At 34.7% G+C, this 14,082-nt stretch overlaps 1 protein-coding gene across 1 annotated transcript in view; it reads right to left on the bottom strand.

Moving 5' to 3' along the window:
- The window catches only part of LOC150101152 (protein zyg-11 homolog B-like), a 287,455-nt gene that overhangs the window by 37,027 nt on the left and 236,346 nt on the right, over positions 1-14,082 (bottom strand). Inside the window, exon 13 of the mRNA XM_090401483.1 lies at positions 10,832-10,884. Within this exon, the coding sequence (XP_090257609.1) occupies positions 10,832-10,884 (53 nt within the window). The remainder of the gene's footprint in view (positions 1-10,831; positions 10,885-14,082) is intronic.

Raw genomic sequence — 14,082 nt, 5'->3', positions numbered from 1 at the left:
GGGTGTGAGGAGTAGATGTTGTCCTGTCAATTTTCATAGTTTTCATTTTTATTGTTTTACATGGAGAATTGTCAGTGAATGGAATGCATTACCAGAATGTGTTGTTAATGCAAGGAGTGTTAATAACTAAGATTCTATATGATAAATGTGTTGTCAGTTGAATGAATCTCCCATGATGAGTCTGTCGACTCCATGGAGGGTATAATAATAATCCTTTATCCAAGTGTAAGCAAACAAGTTTGCACCTGAACTATTTTCAGGACTGGGGCAACTCGTTCAGGTTGCAAATTTTTTTCAGAATTCTCATGTCTGTGGTCTCTAATCTCTGATTAGGTGCTTTATTTCTAACTCAACTCTCAAATCCATAACATAAAACTGGTTTGAACACTTTCTGGTATACTGCTAGTTTAACGTTTTGCAAATTTCTCTCTTATTCCATATTACTATATTCAGCTGGATACTGTTACACCTGATATCTTAGGAATATAGTATTCTCAGCTATCATGGTGTAACATGAAGAATAAATATCATAAATTAAAACCCCTGCATAAAAAAATGAATTATTTAATGGAAAATTTCTTGCATCCAGTAATATGTATAAAACATAAGGGTTGTTGTTAAAGTAGCTGATAAAGGAAGGAATGTATTAATATTGTAATATGACTTAAAATAAGGAATTCTAACTAAATAAGTAGCTAACAAAGGAAAGTATAGATTAATATTGTAATACGATTAAAAATGAGAGAGTTAAGTAAATAAGTAGAAATGGGTAAATCATAAAATACGTTATGTGAGAGATTAAGTTATTAAGTAGAATTCATAGAAAAAGTTTGAAAGGGGATTAAGTCAGGCTAGCACAAGAAAAGCAAAGCTATCGCTTAGGGCCGATCCCCGGATTGAAACATTGAGAACGGGCTTGCCGATCAAATAACATTAGGCGAGAAAATGCCACCCTAATTGGTCGATGATTAAAAAACAAGTAGAAGGAGGAGAAAGGAAGTAAGAAAATGTGCCGTTAGGGTAGCAGCTATAAAAGGGTTGGTAACCCTCTGGAGGAGACTCTTTTTGGATAGTCGCTTTTGGCCTTGGTTCCGGTGGAGTTCACGGGGTTTTCCTGAGTGGCGACAGGGGTGATATCTCCTCATCACAACACAGAAATGAAAGTGAGCGGGATTTCGATTCCCATTTTCCCGAGTAGGAAGCAAAGGAAAAATTACCATAGAGTCCTAGAAAAGGAGGGATCTTCTTCGTTTCGACGCTTGTGATAACTACGCTAAGCAGAAAATTGTAAAGAGATCGATGTCCTCGTTGCTGATAGTAGAGCAAATATATGTGTGTTAAAATATTCCAGAGTTACGAGAAGTTATGCCAGAGGTTCGTTTGGAAAAGAATAAAGGCCCATACGAAGAGCTCAAGAAAGGTACTGTAAATCATAACATTTGTTAGCTAGAAATTTGTCTGTAAAAAGTATCGTGATTCCAATACAGAACTGTATATGATAACAAATTTAGTATATGATAGATTTGTGAATGATTAAGAGTCCTAAGATATTTTGCATGTCTATTATATTGCACAAGATATTTAAATGACATAATCGTGTGTTAGTGCAAATAATGGTATAACGGAATAGTGTGAATTAAGTAATTACGTATCCTAAGAATTGAATGCCTAATGTAATGTATACAATAATTGAAATGTCACAAGTATGTGTTAACAGTGAATGATTTGTTAATCTACTTCAGTATGAATTGATCTAATTTGTTCACATCAGGTGAATTTATGAATTAATGTGTATGGTGGCATAATCACAAATAGCCATATTGCTTGTAATGATTTAATGTTAGTCTATAAATATTTTAGTTTAGTATTTGAATTGTACCATGTTTAGAAACTTAATAAACCTTTTGTTCAATGATAAAAGAGTTGTCTGATGTTGCTAATCCAATGCACCGCTTAAAATTCATCGTACCTAATCACGCGGGAAATTTAATGTTGAGGAAAGAGATTAAGAGTCACGACTGCAATAATATTTAAATACTAAGAGATATATTCGAGATTGACTTTCTCCCTATTTATGACAACATAAATGGTGCAGTTGATAACCACTTGAAAATATTGTACTTAGTCACGCGGAAAATTTAAGTTGAGATTCGAGTTAAGTGTCACGACTGCAATAGTTACTTTCAGATATATTTGAGTTCTTTCTCCTTGTTTATGTATGTAATATCCTAAACTAAATCTCCCAAAAGGCGCAGTATAAATACAAATATTAGGGGTACTACGGGGAGCAATAACTTAGATATTGGTATAAGTTTTGGTAAAATCTCGGGCATAGAAGTTAGAAGAATATAGATAAAAGGAATTTGTAAGATTAGAGTAGAAATCGTAAATTGGGAGGCAACAATACCCACAATAACAGCTTTGCTTATTTGCCATCTTCACCAAAAAGTCTAACTAACTGAAATATTTTACTTGTTCTATAGGTTCTCAACTGAGAATTCAGCTGAAGTTTTTCATGGTCCTGTCAATTTTCATAGTTTTCGTGTGTTTTTTTATTACTGATTTTCATGTCAAATTTGTAACAGTTGTTATTCAATTTAATGAGAAGATCCTGAATACCACATTTGTTTTAGGGGCACATCATCATCTGCATAAAACAAAGAGCTAAGTTTGATATTTCCAATGTTAATACCACTGATCTTACATCAAACCATCTTCCTGTGTTTCCTTCAACTGTAACCGCTGATTTAGAACTTAAATATAGACTATGTATTGCTCTGCATAAGGTTCCATTTACCTCATATAATTGTAATCTTTTATAAAGCTTATAATAATAATCGTCTGGACACCTTTTCATATGTTTTTTCCAGATCTACAAAACTTCAGTTCAGATTCTTTGTTATAGTCCCATGATTTCTGAACTACGTCATAGTGATCTTGACAACCTCTATTTGGTCTGAACCCGGCTTGTTCTTCCAGTTTCTCTTTCACAGTTTTTCCCAGCCTTTTTTTGCATATGCATGCATAAATCTTATGGAACACTTAGCAGATAAATTTCTGTATGATTCTCACATTCAGCTTTATTCCCTTTTTTATAGATGGGAAGTAAGAGAACCGTACTCCAATCATCTAGAATTCAACCTTCTGACCAGACTAAATTATGCCCTGTAGACACTATAAGACTTGTGTCTCTCCATATATGAGCATTTCTGGCAATGTCATTTACTCCAGCTGCCTTTTTACATTTCATATGGAAAGGTGGCAGGTTTTTGATGGCTTTTTCTACCTCAAATAATTTTCCACTACTATTTTGCCACTGCTTGTTTTGTTTAACACAGTCTTTCAGGGTTTTTTTTCTTTTTTTTCAATAGCCTCCTCCAAAACATTTTGCTATCTTTCTGATATTTGTCTTCCATATTCTTAATGAACTCTTTAGATGAATTTTGTTTAGCTACTTTTACAAATAGCTTAGATCTCTTACATGTAAGGTCAAAGTGCATTAAGTAATTTACTTTTATTAAAATTATTTAATCTAAAATGGCAAATGATTCAATAAATTTAATAAAATAATCTTTGGGGAGAGAAGCATCACTGTCCTATACATGCCCTAAAAGTTTCATTTTGATCAAATCAACATAAATTGTTAAATTATAGGTAAGAAATAAACAACTGTGGCAATTTGTAATTCCCTTCCAAATAGGATGCATTTTAAAAATGTGATTTCTCCAACTTTACTAGAACCCCCCCTCCCCCTGGATATTCTGATGCACTATGTTCTGTATTAAAGTTTGTCTTGTTTCAATCCACTGGAAACAAACATTACAAATATATGAATGCTGACATTTGTTATTAAACTCATAACATCAAGTTGTAAATTACAGTAGTTAAAGGAATTTTAAAAAAGGGTAGATTATTAAAAAAAAATAAATACACACACGAGCTGACTTCAATGTGATTAATTCATCCTGTGAACGTGCATCATGCAAAACAGAAACAAAACATGTCAATCGAATATATAATCAATAGGAAAAATTATATTGGTCTGTGAGCTAAAGGAATGTCTATAAAGAATTTTAAGAATACGTTTCTGTATATGATGTAAAAGAATGAAAATACACTGATTATAGAATTAAATGTTTATTGCATATTTAATAGATTATAGATTTAAATGTTTATAAATATTTAACAATGAACAACATTGTCTCTCCTTTTTTCATTCTGTGCACCTTCACATGACTATTAGTGAGAGACAAGTAACACATCTGCTTCTGATGGTGACAGAACACACTGAGGTGAGTAGCTGTCAAATGTTTGCTAATTACCTGCATGGTAAGCTTAGTGTGCAATTCACATGAAATTATTAACAGGAGACAAGCAAGTAACATATTTGCTTCCAATCGTTCATAGAACACACTAAGGTAGTAAAAGCTTGCTTACTGCCTGCCTGACACATGGCAAGCTTGGCATATGATTCAAATCTCTTTCAACAATGACTTAAAAAATATCACATTAAGCATCATGTAAAGTAATAAGTGGTATAATTTTTTCAAATTGCAGCAACTGAAAGATGAATTATTTGAACTCAATTATGTGAGGCGCAGCTGTATGTAATTTCTGTCGAGAAAAGGTTCATACTATGATTTAATAGTTTTCTCCAAATCTTAAAATAAATCTAATTTCTTACATTCATAACTTAATCCCAAGAAAGAGAAAGACTGTAGCACAGAAAGGTTTAATATAATTAAACTTTTGTTTGAATATTGAAAGTTTATTTTTCACTTGGTTAGAGTATAATAAAATTAGTTTAATCCTTTATCCAAGTGTGAGCAAATAAAGTTTGCGCCTGAAAGTATCTTCAGGACTGGGGTAAAGTGGTACAACACCACTATAGGTAGAGAGTATAGGTAGAGATGACCTGCTAATGCTTCTGCCTGGTAGCTCCACTTGGGCCTGGCTCCCACTGAAGAGACCTCAATAAAGGTCGAAACTAGTCTGGGTAGTGGCCCTTCCCTTAATGCATAACATTAGACATATCCGCAAGGAGATGTGTTTTGTATTATAGGGATACTGAGATAGGAGTGTTGGTATCTTGCTCCACCTTTGCAACGAGTTGCCTTGGTGTTGTACCACTTTACCCCAGTCCTGAAGATACTTTCGGGAGCAAACTTTGTTTGCTCACACTTGGATAAAGGATTAAACTAATTTTATTTTGTTTGAATAAAAAAAATTATACAAACAATTATTTACATTAAACTGACAAAAATGTCATAAGGGATACTTTCTCTCTCTCTCACACACACACACACACACAAAGTGTAACTTTAGAATTTTTTGAAAAAAAAAAAAAAGTAAAAGAAAATTCCTTTGTCTATTCTTTCAGGCTTTACAAAATATTAGTTCACCACTATAATCATATGAACAATAGTTCAAATGAGAACTCCTTGCTTTAATTGAAAAATCAAAAAGGAATATCTTCACTTAACTTGAAAACCGTAGGATAAACATGTCCTACCTCAAGCAGTCGTCAGCATAAAAGTTTCATCAAGGATTTACCTTGCTTCGGAAAACATCCATTAAAACCTGACACAGAACTCCCTAAACACTTTAAACAATTCTTCCACTTGAACTGTTTCTAAGTTCTTTCTCTAGAAAACTGTATAAATTGCTCACTTAGAACTATTTATATTATTCTATCTTCAGTTCAGAATATGTGCTAGTAACAAGTTAATATGGACAGTAATTGCAGTTCAGTTACTAAAGAGAATAACTTTTTTGAAATTGGGTTCAAGTTCATTCTTTAAAAACAATATCTGAGAGGCATTCTTTAGATTTATATCATCTGGTGGTAATCCCTGCTTGAAAAAATTTTCAGATAAATTTTTAGTCACTGTGTTCCAATCCTTAACGTTTACTTTTCTTCTCTAAAAGGAACCAGTATTCTCTTTCAATCTTTCCTCTCTCTCCACACACATGCAAACAAAAAAAACTTTCTAGCTGTTGCTAGAAGTCTACAGCTTCCTGGATTGCATATACGTGCACACTTGCATCAAACCTTAATACATCTCTCTCTCTCTCTCTCTCTCTGTATGGGTAGTACAAAATATGTGTAAAATGAATTTATTAAACAGTTTGTCTATTTAAATAAAACAATGCCGAATTCTTGATTAAAATGATTAGTTCTTAAAATTTAAAGTTGTCAAATTCCATGTGTGCCCTAATACAATCACTGTTGCCATTACAAAATACTGCTGAAGTTGAGTGATATTTTATATAACAAACTTAAGTTAAACTGTTTTAATAACAACTGTAAATCTTAACAAAAAAAAACTAATAAAAAATAAATAAAAGAAAACTTATGTTAATAAAAAAATTTTTTTTATTCTTTATTGGGGAGACAATGACAAGCAAACCAAATTCATCACCATTTCATCAAATTCCTGATATGTACAGGATAATTATGGCAGTACTACATTAAAACGTTACACCGTTACTAATTTCTGATCAACAATTCTCCTCCAAATTAATCTGTAATCTGTCAATATCCAATATTATCCAATCTTATATTTCTGTATTTTAAAGTGCTTTTTACTGTATCAATCCATCTACATCTTGGCCTTCCTCGGGGTCTTTTCCCTGCCAACCTAGCAAAAAGAACAATTTGTTTTGCTAATCATTCCTCTCCCATTCTGTTTAAGTGACCATACCAACTGAGATTAGCTCTACTAACGCATTCCCGAATACTAACAATGGTAAGGTCTTTCCTAATATACTCATTTTTAATGTGATACTGCCATTGATGCTATCTGTTCACTCCACTAATCTTTCTCAGAACTCTCATATCAGTAGGCTCGTCTTTGATCAAGTGTTTTATGTCTAACCCAGCTCACAGATCCATAAGTTTAAATTGATGTGAACACCATCGCAAATTAAATTTCATAACATAAAAATTAAGTGGTTTTGCTTAAAAGAGGAGAGTGTGAGGAATCGTTTTAGGGAGAGAGTGTTAGAGAGGATTTCGGATGGACTGGAAAGTGCACAAGATTGGTGGAAACATAATTCAAAAGTAATCCTGAGCTGTGCAATCGAGGTGCTTGGTGAGACATCTGGAAAGATTAGAGAGCAGAGGGAGGGTTGGTGGTGGAATAATGATGTACAAGTGGCAGTGACAGCTAAGAGGAAGGCAAAGCAGAAGTGGGATGAGTCAAGAGTGGAAGAGGACAGAGAGGTGTACAAACAGAGAAAGCAAGAAGCCAAGAGAGTTGTGGCACAGGCGAAGGCCATGGCATATCAAGATCTGTATGATCAATTAGAAACAAAGGAAGGACAGAGAAAAATTTACCAACTAGCGAAATGTAGAAATAAAGCAGCTAAGGACATCTTACATGTGAGGCAGATCAAAGATTCTGAAGGAAGAGTATTATGGAGGGATGTGGACATAAGAAACAGATGGAAAATATACATTGAGGGACTTTTGAATGAGGAAAATGCAAGGACTCACAGAGGAGATGGGCAGCCTTCTGAGGGGATGGTGCAGAACATCAGTAGAATGGAAGTGACGGAGGCCATGAAGAGGATGAGGAATGGAAAAGCGGTGGGCCCCGACAGAATTCCAGTGGAGGTATGGAAGGCACTGGGGGAAGAGAGAATTGACCTGCTGTGGGACCTGTTCATGAAAGTTTGCGAACAGGAAAATATACCCGAGGAATGGAGGGAGAGTACTCTTGTTCCCAACTACAAGGGTAAAGGGGATGCACAAGAATGTAAAAATTACAGAGGAATAAAGTTGATGTCCCACACAATGAAGATCCTAGAAAGGGTTCTTGATGGTAGATTGAGGGAGGAGGTGGAGATTGCAAAGGAACAATTTGGCTTCATGCCTGGTAGATCAACAACAGATGCTATCTTTGGGTTACGACAGATGATGGAAAAATATCGAGAAAAACAAAAGGGAGCTACATCTGGTATTTATTGATTTGGAGAAAGCATACGATAGAGTGCCAAGGCAAGAAGTCTGGAGGTGTCTGAGGGAGAAGAAGGTGCCGGAGAAATATGTCAGGTTGGTGCGGGAAATGTACAGAAATGTGAAGACAAGTGTTCGGACCTGTTTAGGACAGACAGAAAGTTTTCAAGTAACAGTTGGCTTGCATCAAGGGTCAGCATTAAGTCCGTTTCTGTTTAATATTGTGATGGAGGTGGTAACAGAGGAGGTGAGAGAAGATGCACCTTGGACAATGTTGTATGCAGATGACATCTTGCTGTGTGTAGATTCAAGAGAAGAAGCAGAAACTAAACTGGAAAGATGGAGAAAAGTACTGGAAGAGAGAGGTATGAGACTGAGCAGAAGTAAGACAGAGTATATGTGTTGCGCAGTGGGCGGTGGCCAGATCTGGAGCTGGAAGGAAATGTCATCAGGAAGGTGAGAGACTTTAGATACTTAGGTTCATCAGTGGAAGAAGATGGAGGAGCTGAGAAGGAAGTGGGATGCAGGATACAAGCGGGTTGGAGGAACTGGAGGGAGATGACTGGAGTGTTATGCGATAAGAGGGTGCCGATCAATCTGAAAGGCAAAATTTATAGGACAGTAGTGAGGCCAGCTATGACATATGCTATAGAAACTGTGACCCTGAGGAAAAATAACATTAGCAGGATGGAAGTAGCAGAGATGAGAATGCTTAGGTGGATGTGCTTTGTGACCAGAAAGGATCATCTGAGAAATGACTATGTCAGGGGAACAGTGAAAGTTACGAACTTAGGAGCGAAAATACAGGAGGCAAGGTTGAGATGGTTTGGTCATGTGATGAGGAGGGAGGACGAATATGTGGGAAGAAGGGTCATGCAGATGGATGTGCAAGGAAGGCGGAAGCGTGGGCGGCCAAAGAAAAGATGGAGGGAGCTGATAGAAGAGGACTTGAAGATGAAGAACTTGGATGTGGTGACAGCCCAAGACAGGAAGGTGTGGAGGAGACTCATAACAAACAGTGACCCCACTTAAGTGGGAGAAGCTGCAGAAGAAGAAGAAGAATATAAAAAAAAAAAAACTGCATTACATAACTGTAAACAGAGGAGAGGAATTAATACACTTCATCATATCTTAAATTCTATTTTTCAAATTTAGCTAATTTTTGAAATAATTAATTTAAAAAAAATTTTTTTTGAATGCAAGTTAATTATCAAAATGTGTTGTATCCGAATAATTATCATCAGATACTCCACAAGATGTTTTACAATGGATATGACAATTCATGTTGCTGGCTGATAAAATGATGGGTCTGAAAAATTGTGATGGTAAAGATCCATTGTCTGATATATCATAGCTCAGGGTTCATTTTATTACAAGTTTTTATTACTATGGCTAACTTTTATCCTGTGCTGAAACAATATATTAACTACTCATATGTTAGAAAGTGTGTTTATCAGTCTAAGAGACATGAAGAAAAAGCTAACACATTTTATCAGTGACACACGACCTTTTTTTTTTTTTTTTTGCCATATTAACTTGAATTCATAAATCTGTTATTAACGGTGTTCCTCCAATTTTTAGATCTGCTGCAATAAGCAGGTAACCTAGAAAAACGTTAAATGAAATGTTTTTTTCAGTTATCATTAGTTTTTCATGATGAAATGGTAAAATGAAAAAGACAATCAAAATGTATTTAGAGAACTAAATACATACTGATTGTGGAGTTCATTTCAAAACTTGACCTGGAGGAAACATACCTTGCAAAGGGTGTGGCAATGACAAAGTCTTATGATATTTATATACTTCTATGGTTTATAAAGAAAGTCTCATTGCATCCCATTGTGTATTTCGATGTATACTGTCATTTGTTTATAGTTCATAAATATTTCAAACTAGATTTGATAATTCTTTATCAAATTCATACTGTTTTTCTAGCAACTGTGGGAGAGCAGGGGAGTGAAAATATGATCTGATATAAACTTTCCCTTTCAGAAGTCATACCGATACTCTCCTATAATGTTTGAAGCATATACATTATGTTCAAGATTAAAAAGTGTGTAGACAGTATTTTGTAGGAAGTGTTTCAAGAGAGAGAGATGTTTGAAGCACATACATTATGTTCCAGATCAGTGTAGACAGTATTTTGTAAGAAGTGTTTCAAGAGAGAGAACTCTTTAGTTACTGGTTATCATAGAGTCTCCTTTTTTAAAAAATAGGGCACAGTATAGTAGTATTCCAATCAATTGGGATTTCTTCTTCTTTTTTTTTTTTTTCCAGCTTGAGTTCATAAATCTTTGTTATTAATGACGTTCCTCCAATTTTTAGATCTGCTGCAATTTTATTTTCTCCGGCTACTTTATTATTGTTTAGTGCTTCAATATCATTAATATCACTTTATTTTAGAAATATGGACTACTGCAACATTTTGCCATTCAATAATTATATTTTATATACTTTAAATGCTTAGATTCTATGGAATACATAGGTATTTTGTAACTTATCTGGTTAAAGTAAAGTATAATACTTGAACTAAAACGATCCATTATTCTATAGAATAACTGCAATATATACTGTAATAGTAAAATACATATTTTGCCATTTTATCACTGTTCTCATCTATTACGTATTTAAATTTTTAACATTTTAATTTAATTTACTTCTCACCCTTTTTAAAATAAACTAATTAGAGTGACATCAAATGTACATTCATAACACAGCAGAATATAATATAAAATAAATAATCTTAGTTCAGTGAAAAATAACTATAAATTGATAGCAGTCAAAAATGGACCACAGCACCAATCAGCTGATTATAATGCAATGTACCACATGATAATATTTAAGACTTATAAATTCAAGAAAGATTCTCACCTATAAGCCACCATTTCACTTCCAGGTGTTTTCCAATTTATTACAACTTCTCCCTTAGGGAAGGGAAAAAAAAATTGTCTCATAAAAAGTTAAGAAAATAATTTTGTTTGTTTTTTTTTCAAGTTAAAAAAAAATGCAATCAAGTATTGAAGAAGTATATTATAATTGTCTTTACATATTCACAGCTATATATATCTGTGTACACACGCACAAGTGTACAACAATAGAACTTTAACACGGACTATAGCTCAAGTTCATAACTGTAATTTACAGTCGAATATCATAACTTTATAATTGTATAGCTTTAGAGTGTCTCAATGTTCATTTCAGTGTCTTTTAATATCTTTCTATGTTCTTAACGCCTGATGAAGTCAATCTCGACGAAACATGTTGCGTTTTCAAATAAATCTCAATTTGTTATAATTCTCGGATTTTTAGTCAGTTTATATTAAAAATTACTACTACTACTCCTTGGCATTACAGTCCATTTAGGACCTGGGCCTGTCTCAGGATAGCCTTCCATTCTTCACAATTCTGTGCCTTGCTCCTCCAGTTCTTTACTCTCATTTTCTTTAAATCATCCTCCACATCATCAAGCCATCTCCTTTTTGGTCGTCCTCTGGGCCTAGATCCACCTGGTCCAGACATGAAGACTTTTTTTTTTTTTTTTTTATGGCTCTATCATCCCCCATTCACTGAACATGTCCTAGCCATCTCAGTCTTCTCACCTTTATTTCAGTAATAATATCCACTTCATTGAATTTCTCCATTATTTCTTTGTTATTCCTCACTCTCCAAAGTCCATTCTCATTAATTGGGCCAAAGATCTTTCTTAATACCTTTTGTTCCCAAATTTATAATCGGTTTTGATCTCTCTGAATCATTGTCCATGTTTTGCAGCCGTACAAAAGCACAGGTTTGAAGATTACGTTATATAGCTGGATTTTACTTTTTATCGAAATCAAATTAGATTTTAATAATGGCTGAATACTATAATAAGTTCTATTTGCAGCAGCTATTCTATAGGTAATTTCAACTGACATATCATTACTTTCTGTTATTACTGAACCCAAATATTTGAACTGCTGGACTCGTTCAAAGATTTCTTCATCTACTGTGAAACTTTGGCTGTTTCCCAATTTTTGTTTATCCCTGGCAACAATTAAGTATTTTGTTTTAGTTTTGTTTGTTTGTAGTCCCATTTTCCTTACCTCTCTCATTTGTCTATAACCTTCTCTAAGGCTTCTCTCAGTCCTTGCAATACAGGCCACATCATCCGCAAAAGCTGTAGACTTCTATTCATAATAGTTCCACCTCTGTTTATAATTACATTTCGTATTACCCTTTCAAGACATAGGTTGAAAAGCATTGTTGATAGTCGATCTCCTTGTCGTAATCCTTTGGTAATCCTGAACTCAGGTGTGAGTTCGCCCTGTATTTGCACTCTACCCATGGTATTTCTGAGTGTCATTTTAACTAATCTTATCAGTTTAGGTGGAATTTGGAATTCCTTCATGACTTTAAATAGCTTATCTCTATTGATGTTATCATAGGCTTGTTTAAAGTCCACAAACAAATGGTACAGATTGATATTGAACTCATAACATTTCTCCATTATTGTTCGTACTGTAAAGATCTGGTCTGTTGTTGATCTATCATACCTAAAGCCACATTGGTAGTCACCCAGTGTTTTTTCTATAAAGGGTTCCAATCTAGTTGCCAGTACTCTTGCAAATATTTTGTAAATTACTGCTAACAGTGATATTCCTTTATAATTTTGGCACAGAGACTTGTCATTTTTCTTATGTATAGGAACGATAATAGCAGTGTCCCATTCAGTAGGCATAGATTCAGTTTCCCATGCCTCTGACAAACACTTATGTATTTTGATTAATAGTGATTGCCCACCGTATTTTAATAGCTCGAGTGGTATTCCATCTTTACCAGGTGCTTTATTATTTTTCATTCTCTTTAGGGCTAATTCCACCTCGTTTAATTCTGGTGCTTCCTCTGTCTCAGCTTTTCCTATACTTGCCAGGGGTTCATTAAACTCGTCTTCTTCTGGAACGTTATTTTCCAAGCTTGTTTTGTCCTGAAGGAGAGCTTCAAAATATTCTGCCCACCTTTTCAAAATGTCCTCCTTTCCACTGAGCAAGTTTCCCTTATGGTCTCTACAGAAATGATATTAAAAATGAATATATATACAGGGTGTTCGGGATAAATTTGACAGTTTCGTAAGGAAAAAGAAAATCTTCTTTGTATCTATTAAATTTAATGAATTGACAAAAAAACATTACAGGCAGAGTTAATTACAATACTATCAACAAGATTTACTCAAAATAACCACCATTAGCATCGATCACAGCTTCAATTCTGCTTCGGAACCTCGAACAAGCTGATACTACAGTCTCCCTGGGAAGGGCCGCAAAAACTGTTTTAATTTTATCCATTAACTGGGCTTTTGTATTACTGGAAGTGCGATTGGTGTCTTTTTCAACTGCGCCCCATACAAAATAATCCATGGGGTTAACGTCTGGGGAGTTTGGAGGCCAAACATTTGGACTGGAGAAGTCGTAGAAATTTTCAGACAACCATTTTTGACTTTTCCCAGAGGTGTGGCAAGGGGCCGAATCCTGCTGCCATACATACGGCCTACCATTGCCTACCCTTGTTATCCAGGGCTTGACTACAGTTAGCAACTCCACGAACAAAGCCCGAATTCCAATGCCAGGGTTCTTCAACACCTGTTCCTGCAGATTTGCGAGGAATTCTGCTGTACGAACGCAATCAGATCGTCTGCTAGGGATCTTTCTTCTTGCTACATCCTCGTAGTCACCATTGCAAGTCTCTAGTTCATGCCTGATTGTTTTTACTGTATTCAGGGAGCATTGGGCAGCAGTCGTAATATCCTTATTTTGATGGCGGGCACGAATCATCATGATACAAGTTATTCTCTTCCATGATTCAGGTGGGTTCCAGCTATCCATCCTTTCTGACATCTTGTATATGAATGAAGAAGGGTCCAAACTTTTAAATGAAGAGAAGTGTGTGTTAATACATGTAACTTACGGAAAAATATAATTAATTATAAATATGTCAAATTTATCCCGAACACCCTGTATATATATATATATATATAGTTGTGAATATGTAACACTTTGCATACAATTTTATTCATTATGAGGGAAAAGAGGATCTACACATGCACAGCAAGCATTATTCCAATGATGTAAACACTAATTTAGAGATTA

This window comes from Typopeltis vanoorti, chromosome 12 (assembly GCF_054136105.1).
Source record: "Typopeltis vanoorti isolate ZY-2024b chromosome 12, IOZ_Tvanoo_1.0, whole genome shotgun sequence".
Classification (NCBI taxonomy): domain Eukaryota; kingdom Metazoa; phylum Arthropoda; class Arachnida; order Uropygi; family Thelyphonidae; genus Typopeltis; species Typopeltis vanoorti.
This window is presented reverse-complemented; position numbering and strand designations above follow the sequence as displayed.